The following is a 23,594-nucleotide window of genomic DNA, read 5'->3' as shown; positions in this document are numbered from 1 at the left end:
TAATTTGGTAGAGAAATCATTGAAAAATTATATAGAAATAAAATTATGTAAAAAAAAATAGAGATGGGGAAGGATGTCGTTGGATATAGGAACGGATGTCGCCAGAGAGAGTGATAGATGGAGATAGAATGAGTTGCGATTTAGGGATCTGCATTGTTATATACACAAAACATTTGTGTTACGAAACTAACACTTGTTGCGAATTTGACTTTGTGTTGCGAATTTGACTATCGCGTTGTGAATTTGACTTTCGCGTTACGAATTTTACTTTCTCGTTGCGAATTTGACTTCTGTGTTGCGATTTACAAATTCGCGTTGCTATTTACAGATTCGAGTTGCGATTTACAGATTCGAGTTGCGAATTTAAAAAATCGCAATGCGATTTTCATATTCGCGTTGCGAAATTAGAAACTGGGTTACGAAATTGGAATTCACGTTGCGAATTTAAGATCGCATTACGAATTTGTTGATCATTTTGACAAATAAAAAAAATAGTTAAATTTATATATTATAAAACATTTTCGGTCACCTATTTTATCTTTATTTTATCTCTTTCGTTTTGTACCAATTTGCTATTTTTTTCTCCACTCTTTACTCAAGAACTCAATTCTGGGTTCTTTAATTATCTGAAGATTCAATATTTTCCTCTCTCTCTCTTGATCCAGACAAAGGCCCCTTGAATCTCAGTTTCTCATGGTTTGATTCTGATAAAGCAGAAAAGAGTTTTACATGGGTGTTTCGTTTAAGGTATCAAAAATCGGCTCTAGGTACAAGCCCAAGCCTTGTCTTCAATCGGAGGCTTCAGTTGATGTTGTCTCTGAGAATTCTAAAGAGAGCTCACGGTCTAGAAAGCTCCAGGTAAATTTCATATATACCCATTTGCTTTTTGCATTGCTGATAAAAAAATATTGTTAAAAAAGGAGAAATTGTTGGTGGAAGGAAATTCCGGGTCGGTTTCGTTGAGCAGATCCCGCAGATTGTACTTTCATTTTTTAAATATACTCATTATAATTGTATTTTTATTCTATATATCTAGACTTTTGCTTATTGGTTGCTGACAGAAGTTAGAGATAATTGAATTGCTGAAGGTTTTTCTTTTTTGTATTTTTTATAATGTTTTATTTATTTAAAACTTTACAGTCAAGTTTTAAGCCAAAGAATGAGCTTGATTTCATGAATTCCCATGCTTTGATAAATTAGGTACTATAGTTAAGGGGATTTTGTATAGTTTTAATTTCCTTAATAACTGATATAAGTTTTGATTTCAGTACACTTTCTCTCTTTAATTTGATTCATAGTCCATAGCTAAGAGGAGGAATAGCGAAAGCAAATTAGTTTTTAAGGTTTTTTTTTTCATTTTTGTAATAGTCTGATTATTTTTGTGTGTGTGTGTTGATCCAGGGTGATATTGTTGAAGGTCTTGAGCGTGTTCCTGGGGTGTCTCAATCAATTATTTCTGATGAACCTCTTCGTGTTCCAGCAGGTTAGATTCAGTCAAGCTTCAAAACAATACTGTGCTTTGGTTTTTTTTCCCTCTCCTGATTGTTGATAATGTTCGATTTGTGAGCATGTTTGTTGTTCTTCTTGTTTTTGCAGAACAAGAAATTTCCTTCACCGTGAATCTTTACCCAGATGGCTATTCTATTGGAAAGCCCCAAGAGGTTCGTTCAAGACTATATTGAGGACACTATTTTCTCTAGAAAAGTTTACTAAAATGATAGATTCTTTTGTTTCTATCTTTTAAGTCATTTTTAAGTTAAAGCAATCGTTGAATTTTCAGGAAGCTTTGCATACCGTTCCGGATGCTCCAAAGTTGCATCCATATGATAGGTCATCTGAAACACTCTTTTCAGTAAGTTTTTAAGGAAACATATTTATTTTTCTGTTTTCTGTTTTTGTCTATTTAAGATTAACTTTCATCTTCATGGTTATTTCTACACTTTTGTAATTTTTTGTCTTCTATATCAATTTTGTTCGAAGTACACATTGGGGAAGTTAATTGTTGGATAGTGTAAAATAGAAATCTTGAATTTAAACGGTTTGATTAACAAAGGCCTTCGGTGTGGTTAGCAAAAAAATTGTCACATTCATTAGCCTTGGTGGATGGGATAGCATGATCTCCGTTCTCCATTTTATAGCTTATTCCTTGCATTAATTGTCTGTAAATGTTGGGTTGACTAGTAGTGTGTCTGATGATCTGATGAAACATTGTCCAAAGATACCTGGTCATAATTCTTTGTTGCCTGATAATTTGACTTAACCTTCCTCTATTTTGGCTTGGGATTAGCTAATTCATAAATATTCTTTGAAAGGTGGGTGAAATTGAACTTTGATCAATGTAACTTTGTCTATTTCTTAATTTTTCTACTTTGAAATCTTTATGTACAAGAAACTATATTTCAGGGGGGAAAAAGACCTCCATTGATATGGAATTTTTTTTACTTAGAAGCATGATTGTGGAATTTTTGCAACATTCTAGCCATTCATTAATGTTTAATCAACTATAATTTTTCTTTTTACTAGTTACTTTTATTTGTTTTAGCAAAACACAAGGGTTTTTATTATTTAAGCAAGTAGTAAAAGTTACATCCAATTCAGCATCTGTGATTTTGATTGGTTTGCTAGTAGAGTTAACCCACTCATCTCTTGGAACTTGGTTTGAGAAACGAAATAATTGGGGTATCAGGAATAATTTTGTCTTAATTTAATGAGGCTATAACTTAATATTTCCCTGAAACTGCAGCATTATTATTACTTTCAATTTCTTTTTACCAAGATTTTTCCTATGGAAGCTCTACTTAATTTAATAAGTTTGTTTCTGAACGTGCTTGTAGGCAATCGAATCTGGCCGGTTGCCAGGAGATATTTTGGATGATATACCTTGCAAATATGTTGATGGGACACTCATATGTGAGGTGAGTTATAACTTATCCTGATTATCCTTTCATCTAATAAGTCATAGGCCATTCCCTTGAATCTGCGTTACTTTCTTTCTGTTACCAAATGTTTTAAGTTGAGTGTTCACAAAAGCAAGTCTCAACTCACTTGAACCAGCCTTGAACCCAGCTCTATACTGAAGTCTATGTTCAAGATTGTACTCATAAATCACTCGCAAGAGCATCATCTCTGCTTTCTTTTTCTTTTTCCCTCTAATTCCCCCCCCCCCTTTGCATTTGCGGTCAAATAACTTTTGACGTCTTTGTTGGTGTATTTGAGAAGGGAGCTTCGGGTCTATCAGTTTATGCTTATTTAATGTGCATATAAAGTTAACCATATTAGATCACATATAAAGTTAATGTGCATTTAATGTAACTATATTCCGCTTAAAATTTGTGTTTTCTTTTTAAGGTGCGTGATTACCGGAAAGTTGCACCTCATCAAGGATCTAACTCCCCACCAATTGATGGATCCCCTATCATCAATAAAGTGCGCCTTAAGATGTCTTTGGAGAATGTAGTTAAGGATATTCCATTGATCTCAGATAATTCGTGGACATATGGTGATTTGATGGTACATATTGACAGCTCTCCCATCCTTTGTAGATTATCGCTGTACATGTTGCAAAACTGTTTATACATTTAATCCTTTTTTACTGCAGGAAGCAGAATCTCGGATATTGAAAGCCTTGCAACCACAACTTCGTTTAGATCCCATTCCCAAACTGGACAGACTCTGTACTAACCCTGTTCCAACTAAGGTGATGAGTTCACAAAGTAATGCCTGTTTCTTCTTCTTTGAGCATCCAGTTTTGTCTTTCTTAACCATGTCCAAATTGCAGCTTGACCTTGCTTCATGTAGCTTGAGGAGAAACAGATTGAAGCAGACTCCAGAAGTTACAGTTACCTCTACTAGTAAGATCCATGGGAAGAAGATTTACATAGATAGAGTGACAGAAAGCTCTAATGGCAGGTTGGGAGAGACTGGAATTGTTTCAGGGAGTTTGATTCTACAACAGGAAAATCTTATTTCTCAAAGCATTGGTTCAAGCAATATGCTGGGAATAAGACCTAAAAGTTCTGTGCAAGATTCATCCATTCCAGCACTACCAATGGCATCACAGTCACCAAGGTATCAGGTGGGGCTTGCGAATGCTAGGAGCATGCAGGATCACGGGTCTAGCTCTTTTGTCAGTGCATCAGCTGCCTCCCTCGTTGGGCAGGACGTGACAATGTCGTACACTGACAACATAAACTCTGGTGCTTCTCTTCTTGGGAAGAGGGAGAACCTAGATGGTCCAATGTCACCTTTATCTGGCCTTAATAAAAGAACTAGACTTAATGCTGTTGGACCAGACGGGATTCAACAAGTTGGGCCACATATGGATGGCCTGCATGGACAGGATATGAGCTGGAAGAATATGTTACTTCCCCAGCAAACAATTGCGAGAGGAATTCAGTATGCAGGCATGCAGAAGCACCCTCAGCAGGTTTTTGAAGGGGTTCTGAATCAGGAGGCCGGTGCAATGCCATTTGCTGCAGGACATCAAATATTGAGATATGGTGCTAAGGAAGAGCCATTTGATCCTACTGACAAGTTGGATGGCTCTGAGCTGAACCGGGAAACTGATGCAAACCATTTGGACCCACAGCAGACACGGCTTCAACCAAGATCATTGCATGGATTTGCAAGACCTGGTTTCCCTCAAACAACTTGGAACAGTATTAATCAGCATGTCGAGAAAGATTCGAGAAAGGAAGAATTCCAAAAAAGGAAATCAGTGCAAAGTCCCGTTTATCTAGTGGAGCTTTGCCTCAATCTCCACTATCATCAAAATCTGGGGAATTTTTAAGTGGTCCTGTAGGACCTCACTTTGGAGCTGTTGCAGTAACCTCGTCCCTTGGAGCATCTCTAAAGGAGAAAGCTGTTAACTCAGTTCCTGCTGTTGGTGGTACCCCATCTTTGACTTCAAGTGCAAATGAGACTATGCAACGGCAACACCAGGCTCAAGGTGCTGCTAAGAGAAAATCAAATTCCCTCCCCAAAACCCCTGTAATAAATGCAGTTGGATCTCCTGCAAGTGTTAGCAATATGAGTGTTCCATTAAATGCAAGCAGCCCTTCCATTGGAACCCCACCTTTGGGTGATCAAACAATGCTTGAAAGGTTCTCAAAGATTGAAATTGTAACTATGAGGTATGATGCAATTGAATTATTTCTGCATTGGAGTTTTGTGATTGATTTCTAGCCATTGATTAAATACAATTGTGTTTCTATTCTGTATATAGTGTTAGCATCATCTTTGTCAAGCTTAACAGGACGCTAGTGCCTCCTCTTCTTTACATGGAGCATACTCTACTTGCTGCTTTTTTTTTCACTTTGTCCTGTTGATGACCAGAACATGAACGCAGGCACCTGCTTGGTTATGTTATTCCTTGTTTTCAAGAAGTAAAATTAATGTCTTGTCATTTCCTGTTAAAAGTTGTGTAGATGGCGATATTCATTTTATGGTTTTGATTGCAGGTATCAACTCAACAGAAAAAAGAACAAGGGTGAGGAGTACCATGTCCAGAAACCCAGCTTACATTCTCCTCAACTAATATCAGCCTGTCTAACCAGTCTTTCCAGTAACGAGGATTTCAAAGACGAATTGAATCCACTATCAAAGTCTCTTATTGGTGGCAGTATGAATACCTGCAAGAAAAGAATCTTGAATTTTGTACAGGGTGAGTGTGTTTTTCAAGGTTTTCTTTGTTGTTATGTCTCAGATTCTGTTCCATAAATAAATATTTATGGTTCATTTCCCTAACTTTGCTCTTCTTTAACAGGGAATCTCGTTTCTCTAGTTCCTAGGGTAAGAACTAGAATGATAATGTCTGAGAAACCAACTGATGGGACTGTAGCAATGTTTTCTGGAGACATAGATGATGGTGAAATTCTTAGTGCAGAGGATCATATTTCTCACCTTCCTACCCTTCCTAATACTGTAAGTTTATTTACTTGCTGAAATAAGAATATGCCTTTTAGACAAACTGAAAACTGCCTGACCTCGGGTGGCAAAAGCAAATCTCTGCCATTAATTTTTCTTAAGACTTTTTGGAGTCTTTTCCTAGTTTCTCTCTCTTACAACACTTATCTCCTATATTTTGATTGTGCTGCTTTTGGGTGCTTACTGTTGTCTTGAAAACATATTTTCTTTGGTGCTCATTCAACTTAGTCTTAGTTTTCATCTGGACGTCTTGGAGGATGTCCTGAAGGTCTACGTCAACTAATCTAATTTCCCTGTGAATTTAGATATCCCTCACCATGTTCTTTTCAACTCATGTTCCCTTTTGGTGCCTACATTGAGTTATGTTAAATTCAGCCGCAGACTTTAACCATATTGAGAAGACTAGAAGGAGCGTCAATTATTCCATTGTTTCATTAAGAAAGTTTCTCTTAGGCTGGTATTTTATGTCATCCCATTTTGGGTTTACCATTAAGCTAAAGGGACAAATTGCTGACAGTATAATGAAAATTTGCCACACTGCAATTTGAAGTTTGTAAAATCAAACCTTTAATCTTCCTGCTTTTCTTATATTCTCATGTTGTTCTGATATGTTCATCTTAAATCCTGCAACAGTACTTGGCGGACTTGCTTGCGGCACAGTTTTGTTCACTGGTATGTCAGCTAATAGTCTCTGATATTCAGAGTTTGAGATTTTAGGTTACAATAATGATTTTGCCTTCTTTTTTTCCCTCTTCTTTTTAATTTGTGGACACAGATGCTACGCGAAGGGCATCACCTTGTGGAAGATAATGTTCAGGCGAAACCAACTCATGTGGTTATGGCCTCAAGCAGCCAACCAAATCCTGCTGGAGCTTTTCCCAACAATTCTGGAGCCGATGTGCAGCATACTATGCAGCAGTTTGTGGAAGCTGTTCCAGGTCAGGCAATCAATGAGGTGGCAAAGCAGAATAGCGATAATAATATTTCTATAAATCCGTCTCCGAGTGCTCTGGTAAACAGTAGGATGTTGCCTCCTGGAAACCCTCAGGCCTTACAGATGTCCCAAGGACTACTGTCTGGGGCTTCAATGCCTGCAAGGCCATCACAACTAGATCCACAACAACCGCAACAGCAGCAGCAGCAACAAAGTCAACAGCACACTTTGCTTCAACAACAGCATCAGCAGTTCCAAAGATCACCAATGATGCTTACATCAAATCCTCTTTCGCATTTGAATGCCATTGGGCAGAATTCAAGCATGCAGTTGGGTAATCAAATGGTCAACAAATCTTCAGCTCTCCAACTTCAGATGATACAGCAGCAACAATTGCAACAACAGCAGCAACAGCAGCCACAGCAGCAGGTACAAATGCAGAGGAAAATGATGGGACTAGGTGCTGTAGGTATGGGAAATATGGTCAGGATTGGAGGCCTGGGCAATACCGCTGGAATTGGAGGTGCAAGTGGGATTGGTGGAACAGGAATATCAGCTCCGATGAATGCTATTTCAGGCATGGGAAATGTGGGCCAAAACCCTATGAATCTTCCGGGTGCAAATATAACCAATGCGATAACCCAGCAGCTTCGATCTGGTGCACTAACATCACCTCAAGCTGCCTTAATTTCAAAATTAAGGATGGGCCGAGGAAACATGTTAGGTGGTCCTCAATCGAGCATCGGTGGGATGTCCGGAGCCAGACAGATGCATCCAGGTTCTGCTAGTCTTTCTATGCTGGGCCAGAATCTGAACCAGGCTAACATGAGTTCGATGCAAAGGACTGCTATGGGGTCCATGGGTCCTCCAAAAATGATGTCTGGGATGAACTACCTTTACATGAACCAGCAGCAGCAGCAGCAACAACAATTGCAATTGCAGCAACAGCAACAACAGTTGCAATTGCAGCAGCAGTTGCAACAACGGCAACAACAACAGCTGCAGCAGCAGCAATTACAGCAACAGCAGCAGCAGCAGCAATTACAACAACAGCAACAGCAAGAAATGACCTCACCAATACAGGCTGTTGTATCACCTTCACAGGTAGGCTCACCATCAACCATTGGAATTTCACAAATGAACCAACCACCTCAGCAACAGCAGGTCCAGCAACAGGCCAACCCTCAACAAATGAATCAAAGGACTCCCATGAGTCCCCAACTGAGCTCAGGTTCTATTCATGCACTAAGTGTTTGTAACCCAGAGGCCTGTCCACCCAGCCCCCAGTTGAGCTCTCAGACCCTTGGCACAGTTAGTAGCATCGCAAATTCTCCTATGGAGCTAGGTGGGAACAAAAGCAACTCTGGTGGAAATACGTAGCATGTTCTGTGCAGTATCATCTTATACTAATTCTTGAGCCGCCTCAGTGACAAGCTATCCCACTCGTGGAAGAACCTTTAAAGCTAATTTTGCAGACAGATCAGCATCAATCAGTGAAAGCGGTTTGATTTGTTGAAAAGGAAACCGTTGATGTTAAGTTCTAAAGCCAATACTGGTGCCAAGCTATAACAAACTATTTACAATGATGGGTCGCTTTCCCTTTCTCATCCTAGAATTTTCGTTATATGTATAACAAGTTTTTAGCACTAGACTAGTTGGTGTGCCTATTTGCTATCTAAAGTTATGGGCTTGAAATTGAATCCACTCTTCCCAAAATGATACATTTCATAGGTTATTATGAGTTGCACTTGCACGTTTCATTAATTTTCTCAGTTCTTACAATTGCAGTCTGAACAAACTTTGCTAATCTTGATTTTCACTAAGTATTACGATTTCTTCTTTGTCAAGGGGAATGGGTTATCTAAGGTTTGAAACTGGAATTAAATGTCAATAGAGGAGCAAGTCTCTTTTTTCACTACAATGTCCTAATAATTGACATCACATATAACTTTTTGTGATTACTGTATGAACTGAAGTGGCCAAACCTTAGTTTCCTTTTGCATTTTAGTTCACTATAGTACCTTTGAACATGTGATTACTGTATGAACTAATTATAATTGGTTCATTTTGGCCTTAATAATTGACCAACCGCGCCTGAAGGGAGCTACAGAGGCTGAGGAAGCTATTGCAGCAATTAAGGTGGTCAATCCAGCACGCAAATTAGCAATTAAGGAAATATAAATGTGGGTTTTTCTTCTCAAATATAGGCAACACAAACAGGCATGAGTTACTGCTGTAGTTTAAGCCACTGAGCCCAAACTAGTAGTGACTCTGTACGTTAATTGTCTAACAAAAACTTGGGCAAAGTGAAACACTAGAATAAGTTAATCTATTTGGATGCTGTATTCTGGCTCTCACATATAGAAAGAATAGTTTTGTTTTGAACATATGCTCTACAGCAATGGTCTCTCTTTCACAATGCCACATTACAAATTTGTACCTACGTCTTCGCAGAAAATTGTGTGATGAAGAACCAGAATTCACTCCAATGTTTGGTCTCTGGGTGTGGCAAGAAGCTGGTCAAAGAAACAGGGAAGCCCAAGGAATTCTTATGAGTTCTTAACACAATGGAGCATACTTGAATCACCATAACTTTGTTTTCCCCCAGAAGAGGAGGAAGACAACTCCCAACACAATGGCAACAGGAGCCCACTTACGGATCAATGCCTACAGGAAAAAGGGAACACATAACAAAGTATCAAACTTCAGTAATGCTGACAATAATAATTTCTACAAAACATATCCAGCCACAACAAGCACATTGAAAACTGACTTATGCTCTTGCTCAAGGGGCCTTCATTTGGAAAAAATGAAAAAAAAGGCACGCAGATTGAATAGAAATTAAACACCAAAGTCAAAATATATTATTTTATCCATGTACTTGACTTTATGATACTTTATGATGTATCGCATTTATGTGCTAAACCCATTCCCCATTATGATACTTTTAGAGGAGGACACATTCAAACTTCACAACGGATTTTAACTAAGAAATGCTTATGTAACTACATCATGTTTGTATTCATGCCCACCAATAAAGGCCAGAACTCAAACTAATAGATGCATTAAATTTCCCAATACAGAATTATTTTCTCCATTTTTATCCACAGATACCAGCCAGCTCAAGGAGTCGCTGTGACACTAATCTATCAATCAACTATGTTTTCCACCAAGAACATAACTTTGCGGTACAGCTTAAGTACGTTGAACAAAATGTATTAGGCAAAACCTAATGTCTAACAGAGAAACAGTTAGAAAATGAGGGGGAGAGATGCTCCCATATAAAGAAAACTAACCTGCCTATTTAAATCTCTTGCCTTGTCAGCATATATACGGGATTCTGATGTCAAACGACTGGACATTTGGCTGACCTCTGTGTCATCCGCATAAAAGAAAAAGTTAAATACATACTAAAATACAGTCTATCAGCCAGTGAAAAAAAAAGATGGAGGTAGCACTGCATATTAAACCATCAATAAAGAAGAAAAACTATTAGGTGACTTCAAATTGATGGCAATACATACAAGTAAGCTAAGGCGGCTACAAGGTGTGTAACCATAATTAACTCTATCATCCAGTTATCAGTCCATGTTCAAACGTGTATTAACAATTAAGGGGAATTTATAAAATTTAAAGCATGCAAGCAGAAGCAGATATAGAAACAACAGGCTGGTCCCACTTACAAGGTCTCTCTCCCCCCGCCCCCATCTTTTAACCAGTGATGCAATACAAAAAGATGCATTAAAATTGTAAGATCACAGTTACCTATGTCATGATTGTAAAATTTAGCATTCATCATGGTGCATTGATTCAAACAAAAAATTTAATTAATTATCGAATCAAATATAATATAATATAACAGCCTAGCATAATTCTGAACTTACGGTCCAACTTTTCACCAACACCAAGGACTTCTTGTACATTACGAGTCATTATTTGGTGAACTTCATAGAGTTCATCATTCAACTTTGCAATATTACGTTGAGTACGTGTGTCCAGGTACAATTTCTTCGTCTTCTGTATGAAGGTATCTTAAAGACAAAAAAATAAGATAAAATCAAGCCTAGCAAGAGGGAGCATCACAAAAGTAGAAGGGATAAAAAAATAAAAGTCAAACAATACAGAAAAGGGGCTTACCAAATTTAATGAAGGCATAAGGTCTGGCAGCTGTTTCAATTTGAGCTCCATTGACACGCTCAAATTCATTCTTTAGGTCCTCCAGATATTGAAAGGCGAGTTTCTTAGGATAAGCACGATCACACATTGTCAAGTAACAAACACGTCCTTCAATGATATAGCTAGGAACTTAGGTCAAAGGTAACAGTAAAAGTTTGATGCATTTGCAAATAATACCAAAAACCATGCAAAAACAAGCCTATTGAATAACTCAAAATATATCCAAAAAATTGACATCATCAAAGGGATACTGGAATACATAGGGGCCGGTTTCAATAGACATCCTTGAAGCCTCATTATGGCCTTTAGACAGATTCTTAAATAAAGCCTTAACTTGCTGTTTGTACATTTCAGCATCTGCTAGATCACGACCATCATCTAGTCCCTCAGCCAGAGGAAGACCGTCAGTAACACGAGCAATCATTGTCATCTTTACCATCTTTACTCCCCTATTTCTCAGCTACAAAAAATCTGTTCAAACTAATACAGAAGCAAAATTAACACCCTCATTAGACATTTAAAAATAAGTTTTAATACAAACCTAAAACCCAATATAATAATCAAATTTCTTTTTGAAAAACCATATACAGATGCAGCAAATCCAATTGCCTATATTTTGATAATTTGGTTCGCAAATCTTAATGGTACAACTTACCATCAGAATGATGACAATACAACAATCTTCAGATATCATTTCAACACATGAAAATTAATCAAATAAAAGACATAACTTGATTTTTGTAATACTTAATTCAATAATCCCAAAATTCACCGAACTGCCGTAATCGATCAAAAGCAAAATCAAGCCAATTTTCCTTTTCTGATAAAAAAGGACATTAACGTGACCAAAGACAACCCATCTAATCAATATCGTCACGATCTAACCAACAAATGTCATTTTTTTTCTAGAATTCCAAAAAAATCCACAATTTAAGTTGAAGATAAAAAAATCTCATTTTCTTAAGAATTTCCACACCAATGCAAACAAAACAAAGGGTTTCGTTAAAAAATTATAAGCATATTCAGGAATTGATGAGCAAAAAGTATTGGAATAGTAGGAGTACCTGATTATATAGAATATGGATCTATGGATTTCTTCTCGATTTCAACGATCTGAGGCAGAGGGAACGGCCTGGTCCGACAAGTCTTTAAGAGGTGAAAATGGAAAGGAGAGAGAAAGAGAGGGGTAAAATATATTAGCAATTATGAAAATAGCCACTCAACTACCCCTAAATGATCTTTCTGGACAATAAACTTTTAGAAATTATAAAATGAACATTAAGTTTTAGACTTTTATAAAATGAACATTATATTTTAAATTTTGTTATAAATTTTCAAATTTAAAAGAAACTAACGGCACAGTCTTTATTTTATAACAAATATGTTTATAAATGAACCACGTTCATTGAACCATTCATGAATCGTTTGATGGGAAATTCGTTTATGTTCATTTCTTTATTAAACGGACAATATGAATAAGATTTTATGTTCGTTTAATTGAACGAATGAACACAAACAAAGGGATTGTTCGTTCATTTATGTTCGTGAATGCTCAATAATTCGTTCGTTTATATTCATTCATTTATGTTCGTTCATTTATATTTTGTACAATCTTCATATCCGTTTAAAATATCAAGACCTAATAAATTTTAACCTTAAACCCATTAATATTTTAAAACTCAAATAAAAAATATACAAATCAATTAAAGAAAATATAAACCCTAAAATTATTTGAAAAGAAAAATTCTTTCAAATATAAACCCAATTAATTTTATGTTCGTTTGTGTTCGTTTACGTTTGAGTTCATTTTTGTTTTTTATCATTTTAACGAACGAACATGAACGAACACGAACAAGCTATATTCTTTAACAAACGAACACGAACAAGAAATTTTGTTCGTTCGTTCATTTGTTTAAAGTTAAACGAACGAATATGAGCATACTCTTGTTCGTGTTCGTTTACGGGATTAAATTAACAAAATCCAAAATTTAATACTAATTTTAAATTTTATAAAAATTCAGGATCGAAAAAGATTATTATAGAATAGTTTAGTTCCCACTTTTGATGTTACCCAAAATGTTGAATATGTTAGCAGAGGTTTGATCCAATGGTATCGAGGTTCAAAAAGGTTTCACTTTCATCTTTGAGCGGTAAACAATTGGATAGTGGATATTACAGGTTCCATTGTGAATTCAGAAATTACAGAATTCCAATTTTGTTTTTCTAATGACATCATAAAATTAAACTTAAGAAGATGACAGACAAATTAAGGATGCGAAGCTGTTTAAAATCACACATCGCATGTAATTACTAAAATGAATTTGTTAGCTTATCCCGACATTCATTGCATTTGTATAAATTAGTTGTGACTGCAGCTTCATTGTATGTAACTTAATTGATTGTTAAACAACAATGGTCAATTTTGGGAGCAGGGCTTCAAGAAATATGATAATACAATGCTACAAAGATAAAAAGTGGGCACATTGTCAATTAACTCTTGATTAATATCAAAGAGTTCAATGTTTGATATACAAAAGGAATGCCTCTGGCTCTGGACTACTAAAATCACAATGACTCTAATGCCAGAGGCGACACCAGTATACAACATATCTCAACACGACAATACAAAACTTACCAGATTATGAAGAAGGCCTCATGGCTCCATCAAAATTTACAAAGTCCCATTGTAGGTGTCATACCGTATCGCTGTCTACCTCAAGCATCTGTATCTTTTATATATTCCGTTATACCCTACTGTTTATGATGATTCCAAGCAATTGTTCTGGACTTTCCTTGATATGGGATTTATCTTGGCTTGTTCTCGCTACCCTTGCTTCGGAATGATGATAGTGAAAAGAATGAACGTGGTGCTGCAAAATTATGTTCCAGTTTAAGTATGCCATTACAAGTACAGACCATGAATTCAACATGAGTAAAAAAAACAAATCAAAAGCTTATTTCGGATATGCAGAACAGATTGTTCAATATGTTAGCAGAGGTTTAATCCGATGGTATTGACTTTCAAAAAAGTTTTGAAATAACTATATAAATAGTGTTAGCTTATGAGATTTTCGGGGAATGGATTCACAGCGACAACAAGAGGGTTGGCAATTGTTCGACATAAATTACTTCCAAGAAAGAAATATCTGACAACTAGATTAACATTGATAAGGTGTCACCTTTTATGGAGCTTCCTGACATGTGCTCTTCCCTTAATCTGAAGTTCGCAGGTGCTGCTGGAATGGAAGTACGTAAGGATTGAACTGCAAGGTACCATTAATGATTCTACTTTATCGGGTTCATATATGCAACAAAGAAACATGGAAATTGCAACAAGGAAAGAAACAAACACCATCAAGCTATACTATAAAAGCAGAAAATCCGGAGCAATTTTGAGTCAAACTCAATTTTGATAAATGTAACTTCTACAATTATATTTCGTAATAAGCTAAAACAATTGTGCGTTAATCAATTCAAACTTTTCTACAGTTGAAGAGGGCATAAAACCATAAACTATAGCTTTACAAGAAAGGGAAGATATTCTATAGAAGTAGAAACTCTGAAGTGATCTTTTATTAGAATAATAATTATTGAACCATGTATGCAATCAATGAATATTCAAAATACTTGACAGATAAGAATAATTATGAATACATTATGTAGAACAAGGTAACTACCGTATAAGGGAAAATGGGAATTACCCTGATCATTGAACAATTCACCTTCATTGAAGCCATCATCAGAAGGGTCCCTGAGGAAATCCCATTCTTGATTTCCTCAAGTCTTCAGATGATCGACTGGCAGGATCTCTACCATCCTCTGTGTCATCATCTCCTTCAGAAGTTGTAGCAGATATCCAGTCCACCAAACTGTCTGTCCCACGGCTTTTTCGTCCAAATTTCAACAACCTTTTGAACCCTTTTGTCACATCCTTACGTGGCTGATTATGGGTTGCATTAGCAACAAGAAATGGTTTCTGGGCACTTCCCCATTTCTTCCTCATTCGAGCAGAATCCGCTCCTGTTTGAGCAAGTGAGTGAGAATTCCCAGATGCAGGGCTCCCAATCGGGGAATCCATGGAGGCATCAATATCTGAAGTTTCATGGGATAAGAATACAGATTGCGAGAATTCCAGGACACAGGACTTTCTCCTGGTGACTCCTGCAAGGATACTGCACTATGGAATGTAGGGAGCGCTGCAGCGGGCAGTTCAGCAACCGATTTAGGGTCCACCTGAGAAAGAGACCTCATGGAATCACCATTCTCGGATCCAGAGTTATCCAGTTTGTCAGATTCCTGGCTCAGTCTTGATCTTCCATTTTCCATGTCAGCAGAATTAACAGCCATAGTTTCAAGCTCATCCTCCTCATCTTCTTTGGCAATATCCATTGAATCATCTGCTTCAAATGCTAGCTCATCGGACTCTTCATCATTTGGAATCTCAGATGCCTCTGATGCTTTGAAGTTTTCAAAATGAACTCCAGCACCAGACCAATACCATTACCTTTCCAGAGGTAAGGCTTTGCTTCCACATTCTTCAAAGAGTTGTCATTGAAGCTCTGCCCAGTCTGCTCTTTATCAAATTTCTTAGGTTCCAAAGCAACGTCAACAGAATTCAAGGCAGGCACATCTGAAAATTCCACATGACCAGAAGAGATTTTCCGATTGGACTGAGACCGTCGAGATTGATCATCCTTGCCAAGAGATATCTCTTCATTGTTACTCTTGCTCCGATCATATTTTCTCACTTGTAATGGCTGTTCATCTTGCCAGCTCCAGAAGCGGGCTTTGTATTTTCTTTTCTGAGATCAGAAAAGTTGGGAACTGATTGTGCAAGAGGATTTTCAGATTGAGTTCTTCGCCTTCCGGAACTGGGATTTGAAGCTTTGGCTGCTGACCGTGGAACTGTAACTGCTGTGGTGCGAGGAGTGGATAAAGACACATTTCGATTTGGCAAAACCTTCTTAGAGTTGGAGCTCCTAGAAGAACCATCGAATAAAGATGCCTCATTATATGATCTATCCTGTCCATAGTACTGATGATCAGGAAACTCAGAAAGATCTTCATCTTTGCTCTGGATTGAACTTATTGGATGCTGCCAAATGCATAACCTTATCAAAATTAGTAACAGATATTCAATCAGAAGTTTTCTGATTTCAAAACGTAAAAAGGAAGGTCCATCTACAAGTTCTGAATTTTAGCATTTATTTCTCCAAACATAACTGCAACAGGAGATACCTGCTCTCTCTGCAATCGTAGATTGAATGACCTCCCTTTCTCTGCTTGTCGACGAGCACTAGAAATAGAAGACTGTCTATCAGAACCAGAAAACTTGGCCTTCATCTCAGTTCTGTTTTGCTCAAGGATATCCTGCATGGCCTTCAATTTGGCTTCCTTCTCACCCCTTTTAGAACTCCATTCTTCCCTCAGCTTTGCATCTCTCTTTTGCATATACCTTTCATAAAATTTTCCTCTAGAATCAACTGAAAAGCTGACACTAGAGAAATTTAGCCTCAAATTATCAGCATAGTCCTGGTTATCTTTTGTAGGAGTATAAAATTTAGCAATATTGCTCGTACTCTCCATCGGTTCAGATATTGAGTTTTTGTCAGTCAACTGTGAAGGAGATGCATCTAAGGCCACAGGTTTCTTGTACTGTGAGCTTCCCTCCTGTTCAATTTGCTCGTCAGCAGGCTTGCTTCTCCTTGCAGAACTGAATTGATCACCAGGAGCCCGAAGTTTGTGCTCTGCAAAAAGCTTTTCAAGTTCATTTGCCTTCATTTTTAACTCATCATTCAGCTCTGGTTTCCCCTTGTCTGCCTTATCCTCGTAGTTTGATCTACTGGAACCACTGGGGCACTTAAACTCTCTTCACTCTCAGGAACCTTTCCATCAGGAACAGACTTATTATTTGCACTACCATGCGATTTCTTGCTCGGTTCAGAACCTACTGGAACCTGTTTCTTGAACTTCATTTTATGTATTCCAGAATCCTCAGTTTTTCTCATTTGCCTCTCTGATGATGCCAAGTCTTCCATTCCCACTTCCTCAACTTCCCCGGTAAAAGATTTCCACTGTGGTTGAGTGAATTGATAACCTTCACTGCCTTATACGGACCCTCCTTCGTTTTTAGCCCAATAACACCTTCAAACCCCCCAAAAATGTTTGGGATTGGCCTGGAACCCTAAGACGCGCTTGTGCTACTGATTGGTCTTTACCTTGAACCTCCATTCTATTCTTTAATCCTCAGGTGTGGCATCCCCCACTCCAACCTGCAACTGACTAGTGGGTTGGTTTATAACCCCATCAATCGCAGCTTTATTAGGAAAACCTCCAGACTGCACCTCCGAATCTCCCCTCTTTCCTGTTATGGGACCCCTAACCTTCTCTTGAGAAACCACTTGATCACCCAACTCGTCCTGTTCAGACTTACCTGTAAAAGACTGATATTGGATGCTCTGTGATCCCAATTGATCCTTCCGACTTATCCACACGCTCAACCCCACAACCTTTTCTTTCTCCGAAAGGTTACTGACCTGTGATTGCACTTCTCCCTGATCTTTCAACCCAGAATCAGCAGCTTTATTAGGAGCACTCCTAGGTTTAACTTCAATTGAACTAACCTTGTCAGTCAAACCCTTCATGTCTCTTTGTTCCTTCTCATCGGATAAACCTTGAGACACTAAGATGAGGATGTGCTCAAAGGGCTATCTTGTTACCATCCTTCTTATCATTACCCAAGTCGATGCTCATGTCACTCGCACCACTCCATCTTCTTACACCGCCTTTTCAGCAACTGCTGGCACAGATGAAACGTCAGATGAAAGTCTTCTCAGTTCGACAGATTTGCCAACTGCGATGGGTTTTTGCCTCCAGAACCTGAGGTCTCCTTCTGTTTGTTCTCGAAAAGGTTGATTCTGTCCTGCACGCTAAGCCGCCTAGAAGGTTGACTGATTTGACTAGGTGATGACTCAGTCAACCCTTCCTTTTTCTTCTCTTCTTCCTTGTTTTCAACTAGGGACGCTGTTGTGAGGTACTTGAAGGCTTTGGTTGTTGAGATGTGGCTAGTTCTGATTGGTCCATATGGTTGGGTCTGCATAGTGTTTGGTTGTATCTGTTCTTGGTGCTTATTTTGGCAAGGTTGGTGGAGCCTGCTATTGACATGGGACCCATTTTGATCTTCATCAGGGTCATCGATTGACATGTCAGATCCCCATGAGGCTCGAACCACCTGATCATTAACACCTGATGTATCAGTCTGGTCTTCTCTGGCATAATGATATGAATTTGGTGCAAGCCTCACTGCACAGTATTAAAAAAATTTACATGAGAATTATTATTACCAAAATATATATATATATATATATATATATATATATATATATATATGCCATATCTGGCTAAGTTCCAATGCCTACTTTATCATTAACATAAGTACATAGGACAAAATAGGAAAACGTTTACAGCAAAATATCAGACAGCTTGTGAAGATATGAGAGAAACTTGGACAGCCCCTGTTACCATGAGGGTCCCGATACAAGAGTGCCACCTTTTAACAATTCAATCACTTTCGGCCCTTTACTCGTGTAGGGTTTTCACAAATAATCCACTTGTAAAGGGGACCCAATGCTCCCGAACACAGTATCAAAAGAACAAATAAGAAAGAGAAATTTGACTAGTTTTCTAAGCCTCGACGGTGGAAATCATTATCTATTGGTAACAAAACATGACTACTATTTGGACCTTCCATGCCCAACAAACTGAATACAATCATCTTTAAATTAACCCTATGGGAGAATATCCTACATAGATCAGCTGATAGAATAATGATAATAATAATATACAAAAAGAGAGAGTTTATGACACCAAAATAGGTTCAAGCAAGGTTACCTCAACTAAGAACAAGGTAATATATCATTTTCAAAACAGCTTGGCAGTTAGACAATGCTTTAACTAGATACCATTTCAGGCAACTTTTCGACCTCTAACCTACTCCAAAACTCTCGACAAGTCTGACTAGTAGCATAGCTAGCCCCCAACAATGAGTAAAACCATGCTACCATGAAAACAAAAAATAAAAAATGAAAACCTTAACAGATTGAATCCACCATGGTTGATGCTAAATGCACATATCAACTCAGATTGAGCAGTGAAATGGTTCAAGAGAAGGAAAATTTGAACAGGCATGTAATTCTACATCAAGCATCTCATTTTCGCTTCTCTTCAGAACATGGACAGAAGGCTAATGATGTGTGCAATTTCTATACTTAAATGGAAAATGTAAGAACATCAATAAATCCTTTACACCAAGTTTCGAAGGCGCCGAAAATGAAATTTGTTCGAGCTAATAGCAAGGATTGTCTACCTCCTTTCTTATATTTCAGGCTAGTAGTTAGATAGCACAGTTTCCCACCTACTTTTCCTTCTTGATGACCAAAATCCAGCAGATAAAACAAAGGAACTCAAAAACTGAGAGCAATCAAGGAAATATTGTCCCCTCTCACATTGTTCTCATGCCAGGCTTGAAAAATCAAGAATCAACTTCCTAGCTCAACTTTAGTGATATGCAGTACAAAACCAGCAAATGATGGCATTTACCCTAAAAGACATAAAGCGACATGAAGACAAGGGTCTCACCCTATCTAAGACACAATAAACCATAGGTACCCTAGGTAACATGAAAATAGCATACTCGAGAGGCATACAAATTTAACCAGGTACAGGATCTCACTGAAAAGAATTTCTAGAGTACTTACTTCAAGCGATGAGCACCAAACTGATCTGCAAATTGTTGGAGTTCGGATAAAGTGTCAGGATTAAACCAGCTGCAGATGAACGAGAAAAAGCTTTGCCAAATCCTGCTGAACTGCAGTAAGGCGTACATCAATAGCCCTCAAAAGCTCCTTCCTGTGTAAATAGGAAATACAACCACCAAATCAGAAAGCAAAGGTGATGCCAATGAAATATCCAATTGTAGCAATTTTTTTTTAGGAATAGGTGGCCTCATTAAAACCTCCCTCTTAGAGGTCCTATACCATAAGGTAAGAACCAACTAGCGGAAGGAGGAAAAGAGTGTCACAATATATGATATCAAGAAAGTTACATAAGACTTAAAACAATCCTGCCAATTACATAAAACTTAAACATACTCCTATAAACCTTACTGAAAAACCTCAGCTAAATAATACAAGGAAAACTATCACCCAATCCCCTCCTTTGCTAGTAAATCAGCCTCGCAGTTACAACTCCTCGGAATCCACCTCACAATAATCTCATACACAGCAACCAAAGACACTAATTCCTTAACAAATTTGTAAGAAAAGTAGGAACACTGACTTGATCTTTAATCCACTCCACAGCTAATTTACAATCACTTTCCACAAAGTCTTCCCTTCGATACCCATTCTGAGGAAACAAAGGTGTCTATTCCTTTTTGATAGCTTTCAGCTCTGCTATGATAGGATTAGGACCAACATTTTCTGAAAAAAAAACAGCACAGTCCGATTCCAATCTCGAAGAATACCCCCAATTCCAGCAGTCATCCCAACACTAACCGCTCCATCCACATTCATCTTAAAAAAATCTGTTGTAGCAATAAAAGCTGCTTTTGTATGAAATACTTATGGACACTCCGAGCAACTCCATTTCCACAAGTAACAAATGCAATAACAAATGTAATATCAAATACTGTTCACTTTTGGCACAGATAAAATTCATTGATTGTTGGAGGAACCAATCCCTTCCATGCCTAAAGCATGGAAATGTGGTAGCAGGCATAAAGTTTCAACAGAAGTCAACTTATCAGGTTCTAAAAAAGTACATGCAGCAGTATTTGATGTCACAATCATCTACAAGTTTAAATTGATCAAATTTATCCACAAAAATTATGCCATCACAGATCCGAAAAAAAACTAAAATGACAAACATAATTACTTTGTTGCATCAGCAGCAGCCATCATTCCTGCATTGTCTCCACCTGTCACAAATTATCCAAAAACTCACTCAGTTTTCAACAATGACTTGCGACAGCGATACAACCCTATCAAACAAGATCACACACTAGAGATTTTACCTAACCAAAAAATGCATTAGTAATTATGACATAAATAAATAAACTTAATATTTAGTGGCGAAACTCACCCTCATTTACAGGGAGGCATTTAAAAAATCTAAACTTATGGGGACATATATAATCTAAAGAAAATTTTAATATTCTTTTGGGGAATGGAGGCCGTGGCCCCCACCGGTCCCTTAACAGTTCCGCCACTGTGAATATCGTATAGATGTATAAAAACAAAAATTTTGTCGCATCCTCGTGGTTAATGTATTTGGATATGATACACTTTAAAATTGTCCATAATCTAGTAATTTCCTATAAATTGCTTCAAAAAGAATAAACGGAGGGAGTCGCAAGTACAAACAACTTGATTCTACATTGAAAACAGAAAAGAACAATGAAACTATTAAGAGGAAACCATTTATGATGTAAAAAAAACCCACCTAATGCCCCAGAAGGCTGATCTCCCACCCCCTGAAACATAAGGGTTCGCAGATTCAGTACATTCTAAAGTAAATTGCACCAAATTAACAAAGCAAATCTTCTCCTATATGTTATAGATAAAGGACATTAATACCTGAGAATATATTCTTCGAGCTGCTTCCAACTGAGACATCTCTGCATCCAATGTGTTCACCAACTCCAACACCTCTGGCGTACTAACAAACCGCACAAACCTGGAAACAAGTGCCAATCATATCAAAATTCAAAGCCAAAATCCTCACTGACAAAAAGCCACAGTTGTTGAACATCTCTAACCTCTCGATTGTTCCTTTTGTGAACCAAGTCTTGGCATTTTTATGTTTTTCAACTTCAAGCTTAATTGATTGAAGTGACAGTGCAACCTTTCTTCTGCCACCTTTAATGAGTAACAAAAGGCTTTACTAACCCAGAAGCAAGCTTTTCTGTGATTCCATTACTCGAAACAAACAATTCACATCTGCTCATAGAGAGTAACATAGCAATAGTTAGAAATAGGAAGAAAATTAGGAAAAATATTCAAAGTCAGATCAAGATCCTCACCTTGAACTTTTTGGTGACAATTGGAACACCGCATAATCAATAAGTCTATCAGATTTCATCTTTTCTTAATCAAAATTCCCAGTCTAGCACTTCACATAGGCAAATATACTTCTGAGGAAAACAAGTAGCCAATAAGTCATAAATAGCAGAAATTAACGTTAATAAGATTATATTACCTAATAATTTCACTTGTATTTAAAATTTGAACATATTAACCCTACATATGCAAATCAAGCAACGAAACCAATACCTTAATGATTAAAATTTTAAATGAAAAACAATATTATACATTTACACTAACTACAAAATTTGAGTAAAGATAGTTATAAACCAAAAAAAAACCTAAGGAAAGAAACATACGGACTAATTTTAGACCAAAACTAAGCAAAAATAAACAATGGATCTCAGATGAAAACCAAAAAGCACCTGGGAAAACATAAACTCTTGGGACCAAAAGAGAAACCCATTCTTCACAAATATAAATCATCAGATACAACCAGATCTGATTCCACCTAAAAAGCTCCAACTTTAAGTACTAAAATAAACTACAATATATCGCATAAAAACCCAAGATAAAAAAAATCCAAATGCAAGCACAAAGAACTCAAAACAAAAACCACCGACTTACAGAAAAACATAAACTGCAGACAAATTGCATGCTAAAACTGAAAAACTCAAGAAATAACCAAACTTCATTGAAGTGAGAACGGGGGTGTAGGATCGGTTGAGAATCAAAGAGTTACCTTATACAAAGAGAAAAAAGATAGACGTTGAGATCTTGGAGTAGGAATCGGGTCTTAAGAATCAAGTCTCAAATGGGTACCAGCATTTGGGTTTTTTCTTTTCTTTTTCCTTTCTGTTGTAGTTCTAAATTAGGAAGCTAAAGAATTTAACTTTAAGGTGTTTAGATTATTTATTTATTTAAGTTTGAAGAATAACCTAAAGAAAGACAAGGATGGTTTTTGCTTTTACTCATTTCTCAAATTGCAATATTTCTTTCTTTTCTTCTATGGTGACTTTGCTTTCTCCCTGTCCCTACAAAAGATACAGTAGAGAGAGCGCGGAAGAGAGAGACTACGCTTCGTTTCGGACAAGTTTTTGAGATTTTGAAACATTAATGATTTCTTTGATAAAAATCTTTCTATATTTACAAAAAGGGCTTCGTTTTTTCGTTTAAATTACAATACTCTCCTTCTAGTTTTAGCGGGTTCATTATTTGAATTTTTTGGTTTAGGATGACATTTTTCCCCAAATAATTATATTAAATTAAATTATATATATATAAAATATCTTAAGAGGCCATTTATCCATATCTAATTGCTTGTTAATACTGTTATAGATTTTACATTGATTTTTTTAGATAACAGTATATTTAAAATATGATTTGATTCTTTTTTTTCAACTTTTAGCAGTATCAAGTGCAGTCAAAATGTTCAAGTGCAATAAGCCTCCATACGATACCTTCTGGAAGGTGATGAA

At 37.2% G+C, this 23,594-nt stretch overlaps 2 protein-coding genes and 1 pseudogene across 4 annotated transcripts; 1 reads left to right on the top strand and 2 right to left on the bottom strand.

Moving 5' to 3' along the window:
* The first annotated feature begins 639 nt into the window (after positions 1-639).
* LOC120190137 (protein PHYTOCHROME-DEPENDENT LATE-FLOWERING-like) lies at positions 640-8,559 on the top strand. Its single transcript, XM_039193265.1, is given in 13 exon segments — positions 640-858; positions 1,402-1,483; positions 1,597-1,661; positions 1,781-1,852; positions 2,835-2,915; positions 3,349-3,510; positions 3,599-3,697; positions 3,779-4,727; positions 4,730-5,132; positions 5,460-5,662; positions 5,765-5,922; positions 6,559-6,597; positions 6,701-8,559. Coding segments are annotated over 13 exon segments (3,981 nt in total). The 5' UTR covers positions 640-729; the 3' UTR covers positions 8,240-8,559.
* Positions 8,560-9,168: 609 nt separating this feature from the next.
* On the bottom strand, positions 9,169-12,233 carry LOC120190270 (25.3 kDa vesicle transport protein-like). Of its 3 annotated transcripts, none has more exons than XM_039193369.1 (6): positions 12,100-12,233; positions 11,287-11,515; positions 10,997-11,157; positions 10,744-10,890; positions 10,156-10,232; positions 9,169-9,526 (listed from the first exon to the last, which is right to left on the bottom strand). In XM_039193369.1, the coding sequence occupies exons 2-6, from the start codon at positions 11,472-11,474 to the stop codon at positions 9,443-9,445; spliced, it is 657 nt and encodes a 218-aa protein (XP_039049300.1). In that variant the 5' UTR covers positions 11,475-11,515; positions 12,100-12,233; the 3' UTR covers positions 9,169-9,442. The 3 variants fall into 3 exon arrangements, with proteins under 3 accessions (XP_039049300.1, XP_039049301.1, XP_039049302.1); XM_039193370.1 differs by having other exon boundaries at positions 11,287-11,506; XM_039193371.1 differs by lacking the exon at positions 12,100-12,233 and having other exon boundaries at positions 10,997-11,164; positions 11,287-11,424.
* Positions 12,234-13,510: 1,277 nt separating this feature from the next.
* Positions 13,511-23,180, bottom strand: LOC120190277 (annotated as a pseudogene).
* Positions 23,181-23,594: the final 414 nt, after the last annotated feature.

This window comes from Hibiscus syriacus, unplaced genomic scaffold (assembly GCF_006381635.1).
Source record: "Hibiscus syriacus cultivar Baekdansim isolate YM2019G1 unplaced genomic scaffold, ASM638163v2 tig00116962_pilon, whole genome shotgun sequence".
In the NCBI taxonomy this organism is placed as follows: domain Eukaryota; kingdom Viridiplantae; phylum Streptophyta; class Magnoliopsida; order Malvales; family Malvaceae; genus Hibiscus; species Hibiscus syriacus.
The sequence above is the reverse complement of the archived record's forward strand: the minus strand, read 5'-3'. Positions and strand labels throughout refer to the sequence as shown.